The sequence below is a fragment of the Pelodiscus sinensis genome, chromosome 8, assembly GCF_052426305.1.
Source record: "Pelodiscus sinensis isolate ZL-2025 chromosome 8, ASM5242630v1, whole genome shotgun sequence".
Classification (NCBI taxonomy): Eukaryota; Metazoa; Chordata; order Testudines; family Trionychidae; genus Pelodiscus; species Pelodiscus sinensis.
Genome location: NC_143059.1, coordinates 35,469,366 through 35,482,495, shown reverse-complemented (window position 1 = coordinate 35,482,495; position 13,130 = coordinate 35,469,366). Strand labels below are relative to the sequence as shown.

The window sequence follows — 13,130 nt, the reverse complement described above, 5'->3', positions numbered from 1 at the left end:
ATCCAGTGGTTCTGGGGAGAGATTGGCCAGGGTTCCAGTGGATCTTACAGTCCTGGAACTAACCGAGGCGCCCTGACGGCCGAGGTGTTGGTATCAGCTGGGACCATTCCGGAGCATCCTACAAACCGAGGGGAGGAGAATGAGCTGGACTGGGTCACGGGACGAGACTTCCTGCAGGAACAAAGGGACGACGCATCCCTCATACGAGCTTGGGAGCAAGTCAACGGAGAGGAAGAAACCTTGCCCCCGAGCAAGATGGGACCATATTTTGAGGTATGAGGGGACCGTCTCTACTGGGTTACATGAGAAACAGAGGGATAGGAGGTGGTCAGACAACTATTGGTTCCGGCCCATTATCAGCATAAGGTTTTAGAGTTAGCTCATGCGAACCCCTGGGCCAGGCACCTGGGCCGAGAAAAGACCCTACAGTGACTCATGCGGCGGTTTTTTTAGTCAGGGATATATAAGGCTGTCCAGGACTTCTGTGAATCGTGCCCCACCTGCCAACATACCCGATTGCAGCTAAGCCCTAAGGCTCCTCTGGTCCCCCTCCCGGTCATGTGCGTTCCCTTAGATTGGGTCGGTCTGGACCTTGTAGCACCCCTGGAGAAATCCAAAATTGGGTTCCAGTATATGATGGTCCTGGTCGACTACACGACTCACTATCTGGAGGCAGTCCTGCTAAGGAATACCACTGTGGCGATGATAGTGGGAGAATTGGTCAAAATATTTTCCCGAGTAGGGATCCCCAAAGAGATCTTGACGGACCAGGGGACCAATGTCACCTCTAGATTAATACAAGAATTGTGAAAATTATTGAGGATAAAGACCCTCCGAACTTCGGTCTACCACCCCCAAACAGATGGGTTAGTTGAAAGATTCAATTGAACCTTAAAGGATATGTTAAAGCGGTTTTCGGAGGAAGTCCCGCAGGACTGGGATAAGGCCCTGCCAGCCCTGCTCTTTGCCGTAAGGGAGGTCCCACTGGCCTCGACCGGGTTCTCTCCCTTCGAGTTGTTGTATGGGAGACAACCCCGAGTGATCCTAGATCTCATTAGGGAAACTTGGGAGGAGCAGGAGACCCGGGTATAGGGGACAGTAAACTATGTCCTAAAGTTGCACCAACGGTTACAGCAGCTAGAGGACTTTGCAAAAAGGAATATGCAACAGGCCCAAGACCGACAGGCCGCATACTATAACCGGGGTGCAAAACTAAGGGAATTTGAAGCCAGAGATAGGGTGCTCCTCTTATTACCAACAAGGGAGTCAAAGTTGCTAGCGAGGTGGCAGGGCCCCTTCGAAGTGATATGGAGGGTAGGGCCAGTAGATTATGAGGTGCAGTTAGTGGGGAAGAAGAAGGGCTCCACATGAACCTATTAAAAAATGGAAACCCTGTGAGGCCCTCATGATAGTCCTGGAGCAGGAAGAACCCGAAGTCGGACCTTGGACCGGGGAAATGGGGAGCATGACATCTCTGGCCCTGGGAGCAGGACTGACAATGGTGCAGCGTGAAGAAGGGGGAAGAATCACCCGGGACTACACCTCCACCCTCTCCACATCACCAGGAAAGACCCAGGTCCTATATCACCATATCTCCACAACACCGGGATGCAAGGTATGCGATGCGGTGTGGCCACTACCCAGAAAAATGTGGGAAACAGTGAGGAGAGAGGTACAGGAGATGTTACACCTGGGGGTGATTGAGGAATCCCACAGTGGGTGGAGAAGCTCAATCATATTAGTGCTAAACTCAGGTGGAGCAATCAGGTTTTGTGTGGATTTTAGAAAAGTAAACGCGATCTCCCGGTTTGACGCTTACTCAATGCCCCGGGTGGATGAACTTCTAGAAAGGTTGGGAGAAGCCCAATACATGTCAACCCTGGACTTAACATTAGGGTATTGGCAAATACCCCTGACACCGGCTTCCAAGAAAAAGGCTGCCTTTTCTAGCCCGTTTGGTTTATTCCAGTTTAAGACAATGCTGTTCAGACTGCATGGGGCTGCTGTGACCTTCCAGAGATTGATGGACCGAGTTTTGTGGGACCATCGGGGATACGCAGCGGCCAACATCGATGATATCGTCATCTACAGCAAAGACTGGGATGAGCACGTACAAAACCTCCGGGAGGTATTAAAGTCCCTAAGGTACGCCAGATTAACAGCCAACCCGGCCAAATGCCACATAGAACAATAGGAGGTGACGTACTTGGGGTACACCATGGGGAGGGGGAAGCTGAGACCACTGACAAACAAGGTGCAGGCCTTAGCCGAGTACAACTTCCCGACCACCAAGAAGCAAGTGTGACAATTTTTAGGTTTAGCAGGCTACTACTGTAGATTTATCCCTCATTTCGCAACCATAGCAGGACCCCTCACCGATCTAACGAGGGCATCACAGCCTAAAAGGATTGCAAAGTCAGACCAGGGAGAAAAGGCCTTCCATAAACTAAGAACCACGTTGATGAGAGCACCAGTGCTGAGACAACCGGACTTCTCACAAGAATTTATAATACAGACTGATGCCTCAGCAGTAGGGCTAAGGGCAGTCCTGGCACAAGAAATAGACAGCGAGGAACACCTGGTATTATATTTTAGCCGGAAGCTGTTCCCCTGCAAAAAGGCATACGCCACTATAGAAAAGGAGGCCCTAGCAGTAAAATGGGTTGTAGAATCCCACAGGTATGTCTACACTGCCACCCTAGTTTGAATAGGGTGGCTAATGTAGGCATTCGAATTTGCAAATGAAGCCCGGGATTTAAATTAAAGCTCCTAATTCGAACTACCATTAAACCTCCTTGCAGGAGGAATAACGGTAGTTCGAATTAGGAGTTTTAATTCAAACTACCTAGTCCATACCGCATGTAGCCATGGGCAGGTAGTTCGAACTATGGGCATTTTAAAATGGCGGTGCCCGGGAACATGCAAATGAAGCCCGGGATATTTAAATCCCAGGCTTCATTTGCAAGTTCAAATGCCTACATTAGCCTAGTTCGAACTAGGGTGTCAGTGAAGACATACCCTCGAGTACTATCTGCTCAGGAACACTTTTAAATTAGTAACTGACCATGCCCCCCTGAAATGGTTGCAGTCTATGAAAGAATTAAACCCGAGAATAACGAGATGGTATTTGGCATTACAACCCTACAGTTGAGGTTTCACATAGACCGGGCCGTAAACATAGCAACACAGATTTTTTTTCGAGATTGGAGGAACCTGGAAGAGATGGGGAAGGTGAAGAGGCAAAGGACTTAAGGGGGGGGGGGCCTGAAGGGTTAAGCCCCGCACTCGAGCGGCACAGGGCCTTGGAGCTGCAGCGCGCAAGCAGCTTTGCCACGCCTGTTCAGCGGCCGCCACCTGCGCAGGCGCAGGGATTCCCCTGGCCGGCGCATCGGGGGAGAGGAGCCGAGAAGCGCATGTGCCGGCGTCCCGGGAAGAGGGCACCATTTTAAAAGGGAGGATGCCCGGCTCCAAGGGGAGGAGGGCAGGAGTCAGGTGGGCAGCTGGAACCCGCATGTCAGTCACACCTGCTCTTAGGGTCCTAGGCTGGACCTGGAGAGAGGGAGGATCCAGGTCCCCCTTTCCTTCCGGTGATCACCCGGACGCACTGGGTAACCTAGAGATTGGCCCAGGGCTAATAAAAACGGCAGCAGGCAGGGATGGTTGCAACGACTGGTAAGAGGGACAACCCCAAAGGGGGGGGGGTCAACCCCGGACAGGGGTCAACCCCCTAACACCCATGAATTAGTAGAGAAAAGGAATAGCAGAAGTAAAGTTTCAAATAGCAAATGGCAGTAAACAGCAGCATAAGTTTCAAATGGCAAATCAATTTTAATGTTGATAAATGTACATTAGAACATATTGGAAAAATAATCTCAACTATACATATAAAATAATGGGGACTAAATTAGCTATTACTACTAAAGGAGAGAGAGAGAGATCTTGGAGTCATTGTGAATAGTTCTATGAAAACATCCACTCAATGTTCAGCGGCAGTAAAAAAAAGCAAATAGGATATTGGGTATCATTAAGGAAGGAATTGAGAACAAGACAGAGAATGTAAACCTTGTTTCACGAGGCATAAGGGATTGGTTGACAAAGGCTTTCCTTGGCGACCGATCCCCATCTTGACTGCCGCTTTGTGCTGACAAACAGCTGAGCCGGCACAACATGGCAGCCATTTTTATTCTAATGAAGCTGGGGATATTTAAATCCCCACTTCATTGACTATGTTGGTATGTCTTATTTACATGCCTCTGTCGGCAGAGGCATGTAGTCTAGACATACCGCAAATGCAATTAAGAAGTAGCAGGTTTAAAACAAATAAAAGAAAGCATTTTTTCACACAATGCAGAGTCAAGCTGTGGAACTCCTTGCCAGAGGCTATTGTGAAGACTGGGACTTTAACAGGGTTAACAAAAACCAGGATCAATCCATGGAGGACGGGTCATAACTACTAGCCAGGATGGAATGGAATGGTGTCCTCAGCCTGTTTGTCAGAAGCTAGGAACGGATGACATTTGATCTTCTGTTCATATCTTCTAAGGCACCTGGCATTGGCCACTGTCAGAAGACAGGATATTGACCTTTGGTCTGACCTAATCTGTCCATTTTTATGTTCTAATAGCTGTCTTGCACTATTGTAATTCATCTACACTAGGGGGTTGCATTGATTTACATTTCCTTAATGTAAGCAGTCCTTATGTCCCATGCAGTTGAATTAATGGGATTCCAAAAAGTCACTGGAAGCATAATTAAAACTAAAAGTCCTTGTGAATGGCAATTAAACACTAAGGATGAAATCCTTGACTCATTTATGCTGTATAACTGTGATTATGACATGAAATAATTAAGATGGATTCTATCATCCTACAGTAAGATTGCAGAACTTACTTTGAGAAAAAAATCTAGAATTTTTAAAAATTTGTAAACTGAACATATCTGATACGGAAATCATAGAAAGTAACAATTAACATGGAAATTTACAATGTGACCTGCTCTTTAAGCCTCACAGAACCACATAAGTTAGGTACTATACAGATGGGAAAACTAATACACAGCAACACCAGATGACTTTACCATGTATATATAGCGAGTCAGTGTAGATCAAGGAAAACATTATTTGACATTTACTCTACTACTTAAACCACATTCCCTCCCTTATGAATTCAACTAACAATTATATTTACTAAAAACAAGTTTACCACCTTCTCCATTCTCTCCGCCTATTGGTCTCAACCCAGCATATTTTTGTCTTGTGATTCATTTAAAAAGCAAGTATTTAGGGGCAAAGACCATGGATACATTCTGGGCCCACTGTCCTCAGTTGGAGTTTTGCCATTGATTTTAATAGGGCCAAGATTTCATCCACTGTCTTTACTCACTATTTAAAGTGGCATGTATAAATTTTAAACAATAATCAATACTTTCTTCTCTGTTCTTATAAATCACATTTCTTGGGTCTAATAGTTCACTACTATAAAAATGATTATTTCTATACTTGACTTTCATTACTCATCGAGGATGTAAAAAACAACAAATAGTCTGGTAGTACTTTAAAGACTAACAACAGCCATACTGGGTCAGACCAACAGTCCATCTAGCCCAGTAACCTGTCTTCTTAAGTGACCAATGGCCAGGTGCCCCAGGGGGAATGAACAGAACAGGCAATATTAAAAGGCAAGTAGAAATATTTAAGGATTATTCATAATAATGTGCCTAATGACATACAGGTTTTATTTAGGACCACATGTTCAGTTATCAACATGCAAGAGAACAGTTGCTTTGTCACAATTCACATCTCATCAGAAGCTGGAAAGCTTAGGATAATATTTGAATGACATTTCTAAACCAAAAGTTTTGATGAAATGACAGATAAGCAGCTGAATTTTTGGTGTATTATTTAAAATATACTAAGCAACAAAGTTTTTGAAGTTCATCATTGTTAATTTTTTTTAAATGAACTGCAATTATTTAAATAGCGAAAAACGCACATTTACTTTTTACCTGTTTTCAGCATACTTGCTATTAATATTAACTTTGAAACTGCATATTGCTAGCAAAGAGATGCTAAACAAAGCTAGATAAAATGCATGAAGTTACCTTTATAATGCTTTCCCCAGGCCTCATGTCTGTGTAAATCTTCACATTATATGATATGTTGGAGAAGGTTGGTGAGTTATCATTTGCATCAATAACAAGGATATTGACCATAACTGCAGTACTCTCCTGTACACCATCAGAAGCTGTAATCTTCAAAGGTAAAAGAATACAGGAAAATATAGGGTAGAATTAAGATAAATGCAACTCAAAATAAAATGAATTTTGTCTTTTTGTATTCAATCTAGCATGTGTTGGCACCTATTAGAAAAAATCTGTATACTTGTTTTACTAGATTACCCCTATGATGATAGAATGGGAATTAAGCTGAAAATATAGCCGTTGCCAGAAAGAAAGCAATAATGCACTGAATAATGAAACACAAAGGATAACATAAATATATCCTCTGCAATGACAGAGGACCTGTAATGTCAGAGACCTCTATCTGTTAATCCAACATTTTCAAATAATCTCATTTTGGGGCCAAACCTGCAACAAGCTGAGAATCTTTATCTCCCCTGGAGTGCATTTAACACAACAGGACTTAACTCAAAATAACCTATGCACATTGAGCTACATCAATTGCATAGCTTATTTTGAAACTGGGAACATTTACATAGCACTTATTTCAAAAAAGAGCACTCTTCCTGTGCTTTCCCTTAGTCCTCATACAATGAGGGTTACAGGAGTCAGAGTAAGAAGTCTTCCAGCTTGACAGTATTTCAACATTATTTTGAAATAACTGCCTGCTGTGTAGACGCGGACTAAGTTATTTCAAAATAACACTGGTTATTTTAAAATAATGTTTAAATAATGTTGCTGTGTAGACATACCCATGGAGACCAATGGTAATTGAAGGAATTTAGCACCTTCCAAAAGACACTTAGAATCCTAAAACTGGGTTGTACCAACTAGGGATGTCAATAGTTATCTGGTAAGCATTACCCTTGGAGTTAATTGGAAGCCCAACCAGAGTTGAGCAACCCCCTGCCTGACACCTGTGGAGGCCAGATCAGCCCCCACCTGTGAAGGGACCAGCTTGGGTGAAGAAGCACCTTCCCATGGTGGGGAGCTGCTCCAGGCCATTTGGCCCCCTGCCTGCCTGTTTAAGCTGTTAACTGGTTAAACATAACAGTTAACTGGTTAAACAGGATTTTACATCACTAATATTACTTGCACACTAGATTTTCCTAACTTATATTGAATCTCCTCTACATGTTTCCTCAGTGTCAGCAAGAGCACACGGATGTGGCTGACAATGATGGTAAGCAGGAAGAATCTCTCATTTCTCCCCTCCACAGAGAAAAAGTACATCTCGGGCAATGGGACTGAAAGCATATTCTCTTTACCGTGGCATTGTTTTCTACCTGGGCTTGGATGAATCATTTCTGGCAGAGAGAGGGTAGTTCAGTTTCAGTGCCTGTTCAATAATTTTCCCCCAATGACTTGCTGAGAATTACCCCAAACTTTATGAAATAATCTTAAATAAACTGGTGATGATTATTATAATTTCTTAGTCATTTTACTGGAGTGCCACAAGGCCTAATGGAGCCTGCATCTGCATTGTGCTAGGACCAGTACACTTACAAATTAGACCAGTGGCTCTCAATTTTCCCAGATGACAATACCCCTTTCAGGAGGCTGATTTGTCTCACATCCCCCAAGTTTCATGACACTTAAAAAACACTGGCTTACAAAATTACATTCAAATATACAAAAGTGTCAGATCACACTATTACTGAAAAATGGCTTACTTTCTATTTTACCATATAATTATAAAATAAATCAACTAGAATATACATATTCAATATAGAGTATATAGAGCAGTATAAACAAGTTACTGTCTGTATGAAATTTTCATTTCCTGGTGCTTTTTATGTAGCCTGCTGTAAAACTATGCAAATATCTAGATGAGTTGATGTACTCCCAGAAGACTTTCTGTGAACCCACTGAGGTACACATAACCCTTGTTGAGAACCACTGAGTCAGACAATCCATATCTCAAAAAATAACAGAATATGAATAGGCATGACAAAGGATAAGGAAAAGGAAAAGGAAGAATTATTTTGGAGAAAGAGATTTGACACACAAAGTAATAAGTGATTTGCCCCTGGTCAAATAGAAAGTCCCTGGTAAAGCCAAGAACTAAACTCAGATTTCCTAAGTCCTAGCCCAATTACATTCTCATCCTGTGTTCTTTATTAAATAGGGTGGCAGATTCTTACATTTTCTGTGCTCTCTTTGCATTGCTCAGGCAACCCAAAGGGACCAGAAATTCACTGTAACTCCTCTGCTGGGGGGTCCATCTGATCCAAGGAGCATCCCAGTAGATACAGAGCCAGTTACTATATTGCTCTGCCACAACAAGTGGCACAAAATACCTCAACGTATCATCAGGCAAAAGGAAAGGAGCAATTGTTGAAGCCTTAATGTTGTCCAAAGTTTCCTAAGAAAGCTCAGAGGTAGAGTATATCTCAGAAACTCTGGAGCTGATAATACTTGACAGGGCTTATATCAATTAATTAAATAGGTGAATTATGCTCATAGATTATTGAAGTGTGTATATGTTCTTCTCTGTCATTCTTTTTTTTGTCATTGTGGGGTATAGCTTCTTATTCTCTGCTTACACCAGAACTGGACTGGTTTGAAACTAAATATATTGCTACAGCACAAAACTCTGTTTCATAAAATGGATATTATTGATATTGTTTATTGGTCAAAATTAAGGATATTATTAATAGTTAAACCATCAAACCAGGAACTCAGTCAGCATGAGGAAGATGTGGAAAGGAAATCAGCATTTGAAAATGAACTCATTTTGGATCCAAACCTTCAAATAACCATATTCCATAAGCTCCCATTGAAATCAATGGGGATTCAAATAATTCAACACCTTCCAAGAGGCGCTTGGTATCTTGCAAAATGGGTTGAAAATACACACTATAATTTCCGAAATTTCTCACACATTTATGCCTCCGCAGTGACAGCAAGAGGGAAGTGAGGTGACAGAGTAGTGGAGAGTAGGAAGAATCCTACCTTCAACTTTTTTTAACCTACCAGTGAGGTGTCTGGAGAAATGAGAGAAAGCTGTTTCATTAAAAAGGATGAACTAACCTACTCCTCCTTCATTCAGATCCAGGGAAAAAAAAGAAAGAGCAATTCTGAATCAGAATTCATTCTCTGGCCTGTTCTAGGTGGTGCAGCTACACACTGTATTTTATTGTGGACAAAGTATAAAGTAATGGTATAGCCCTAAATTATTCCTCTTCTCTAAATGGACATTAATTTGAGAGAGAGAGACAGAGAGAGAGAGAGAGAAACCAGATGCAGAGGACAATCTAGTCAAAAAGTGTAGGCTGTTTTATTTCCTCTCTCTCATAGCACATTGCTTTTTCAACGTTAAAAATAACTAGGGGGATGTGCCCTCTGCTTGCTATGCTCACCTAACCCCGACTCTCTGTCCACTTTTGCTTCGCTGAGACAGTCTGTTGATGCTGATGATGTGATGATGTCATTCTGTTGCCTGGCAGGAACATTCTGTCATCTAGCAGGAAACACTTTTTTATATATAGAGAGAGATTATCCTATCTGGGCAGTGTGTTCCTGAAAAAATAGTGCTTACCGAGAAGGTGTATAACTGCTGGCGCTCTCTATCAACTGGTTGGAGTAAGGTGAGGTAGCGGGTAATACCAGTCTGAGTCACAGTGAAAATTGTATTATAATCATTTAGGAAAATATGGAGCTGTGGATCCTTTGTCTTCAAAGAGAAAGAAAAAGTGTTAATATTCAATATATACATGTAAATATTGACAAAAACATGCAAGCATTATAGCAGAATTAAGTATATTATTAATTTGTATTACTGCGGTGCTTATGAGCCTTAGTTAACGATCACAATCCCTTTGTGGTCCCTGCCTGAAAGAGTTTACAATGCACAGTGACATTAGTGAGAGTGAGAAACAGCAAAACACCTGAATTGCTTTCATTAGTCCCTTTTTAAAATACAATACTCTGAAAAAAAGCATTTGAAAAGAAATTAAGAAATATAGTGACAACTCCAAACAATGTTTTAAAAACAAAATAAAAGAAAACCTACCAAAATAGGGTGATACTATTTTGAGTTTTAAACAGATAATTCTTACTTATCAAGATAAAGATCCCATACTTGGTTTGATAGTATTTGTCCTCAGAGCATATCTGGAGAAATCTTTCCATTTGCTAAATACAGCAACAAAATAGTTCACATGAACAATGTCTATTACATGCCAAAGATTAGTATCTGGTTGTTGCACAAACCCTGTACTGCATTTCCTTGTATATCCAAAGAAAAACACAGGCAAAAATAAGGATTATTATTATGACCACAAATGAAAATAACCCTCAGAATCTAAATATATTGTAGTTTGATTTGAAATAATATTTTTAGTAAACATGTGTTATGTGTTTTAAGTGCTCAAGACTTCTCTAAAATGTCTGGTCGGGAAAGATTTTCATACTCATCCTATGAAGTTTAGGTGGTTAGGTAGATACAAGTTTTCTTGTATGTACCAAAAGGTACGTGGAAGTTTAAAAAGGCGTACTAAATGACTGACCTAGAACTCAGCTAGTTTGTCTTCCTTTACATAGCTTTAGTAGATCGTGTGTATTTCAATTGTGTGAGGAGAAGCAATAAACAACCCTTTCCAAAGAAGAGGTACATACTGGTACAGAAAGGACACCACCTGTCTGAAAGAGGGACAGACTAAAAGTGCTATGCGACACATTCACAGAAGACTATACTCCCTGTCAAAAATAACACAGAGATATGATGTCTAATGGCCAGAAACTGTGGACTGACTCTTTAGCAATTACTGTAGCCTGAGGCTGGGCGGGTCTATAGGAAGCTGCAAAGGGGGCTCTAAATCACATTGTGGATCCCTGATCCTCAAGCTGCTAGATGCCATGTCTGCCTGTTTTTTATATCATCTGATATAAGCTTAAACTTGTTATGGCTTTTATACTCTCATCTCACAAAGAGTCCTGTAGGCAAAGTCAGACCAATATATGGCCACACAGTTACAACAAAGTCACAAGGTGTCATATTACTTTTCTGAGAGCATTGCTTTTGTTAAAAGAATATTTACGCAAACTATACCATTAACTCTATTCATGAACATCTTTTCTACAGATCAGTTACTTTCTTCTGCTCCTAGCTTATTAACTGCAGAAAGATTTAGGAATAAAAAAAATTACTTCAAGTGAAAAGTCTTAAGGTTCTCATGGCCTACCAGGCATAACTGAAACATTTCAACAACCTGAAAAGCCCTAAAAATATAATATTTTAATAAATGGTTGCAAACACAAAATAGGGCCAAAAATTAAAAAAACATAAAAGATTGAATTTTGCGGTCCAAAGTACTCTAGGACACTGATGCATGAGCTTTGGAAGATAAAGATTATAGTATTTAAGTGCTACAACTAGGAAACCACTTTTGGTGCTAAAAACTAAGTGCAAGAAGTGCTACAAATGAATGGTTTTCTGTTACTTAAAGAAACACTGTAACTATGACAGCTGACAGTAACATTAAAAGTCTTTTTGCCATTAACAGTCCAAAGAAAGAGAAAAAGGAGTCCATTATGATCTTTGCAGGAGAAGTGGTAGCAATGACTATTCACAAAACTCTATTTTCAGAATTTCCAAGCCATTTTTAGGACTGTATATGGTATGGATTTGAGAAAAACTTGTTTCAACTAAAGGATTTGTTTACAACTCTGTGAATGTTCATTCCAATTTAATTTTTTTGTACCTTTCCACTTAACTTTATTTCACACAAGCAATTCCTCAAGATTGTATGGCCTTCTAGCCAAATCTGTCTAATATGGTTCCTGCTTTCCACACAGTTTTGAACCAGATTAATTTAACTTTCTTGATGACTCTGTTTGAACATACAGTCACCTGGGATTCCCTGAGTTCCATTATGACCAGGGCTGCCCTTACCCATATGTAGAATATGCAGCTGCTTAGTGAGCCCAAAAATTTGGGGCATCATTGGGCCTTAATGTTCACCTTCCCATCCCTGATCCATGGCTTCATATTCTACAGAGGGGATCTAGTTAACTGAAAAATGAAAAAGCCTGCCAGACCTATTAGAACACTGAACCTATAAAAGATCCATTCAAGTGATAATGAAGCCATTTAACAGGCATTTGCCAATACCAAGTATATACTTTCAGTTTCTGAAATTACTGTGTTAGCCTACAGGACCCATTACCCTAAATTTGCTTTATAATATTTCATTAGTGTGTTGCTGAAGATTATATAATCACATCTCTAAAAATTCATCCTCCTTCCTTCCTCCCTCCTTCCAGCTGCCATCAGGCACATGGGCACCAGTTTAATAATACAGCCTAGGATTTCATAAATCCTAAGGATGGCCCTGATTATGACCCTTTAGTTTTCTATTATATTTTGGGGCATCCATCAATGGAAACTGGATGCTTATTTCTATGCTAAAGACACATCTCTATTCATCACAAACATTAGAACTTTCATCTCAAAGAGACATACTTCTCCACAAAAACTATAATTATTATAATGCAACTTAGCATTCTCTGAAGTCTCATCCATCATTAGTAAAAGCTGCCAGGTAAATTCTGATAGTATGTTATGCTTGATGTAAGGAAACCCCCCCATCTTTTTGACAGATAAATTGAGCAGATTTGATATGGGAGACACTGAGACAGACTACATTATGGCACACTCTATATCACTTTTGTGATGACTGTTATAACTATATCCACATTTTTTAAGAACTGAATACTAGCACTATGATTCTTGACTTCTATGGTGGGTATTCAAGGTTCTCACTATCAAATTGTCTGCAAAGGTCTGAGCAGAGCAGATAGAACCAGCAATTAAGAAACACACGTAACACTAAACTAACAACATGCAGCTAAGAATCATTTCAAGCATGCAGAACAAACCTTGTATATTTTATGTTGGCACTATTTAGATTACTTATTAATTACTCATCAAATGAGTAACAATGCCTAAC

The 13,130-nt window shown here is 40.8% G+C and overlaps 1 protein-coding gene across 11 annotated transcripts in view; it reads right to left on the bottom strand.

Annotated features, from left to right (window-relative positions):
• The window catches only part of PCDH15 (protocadherin related 15), a 1,468,744-nt gene that overhangs the window by 353,808 nt on the left and 1,101,806 nt on the right, over positions 1-13,130 (bottom strand). For all 11 annotated transcript variants that reach the window (XM_075935032.2, XM_075935036.2, XM_075935034.2 and 8 more), the window contains 2 exons: positions 9,719-9,853; positions 6,100-6,249 (listed from right to left, as the gene is read on the bottom strand). In XM_075935032.2, coding sequence (XP_075791147.2) covers positions 6,100-6,249; positions 9,719-9,853 — 285 coding nt within the window. The remainder of the gene's footprint in view (positions 1-6,099; positions 6,250-9,718; positions 9,854-13,130) is intronic.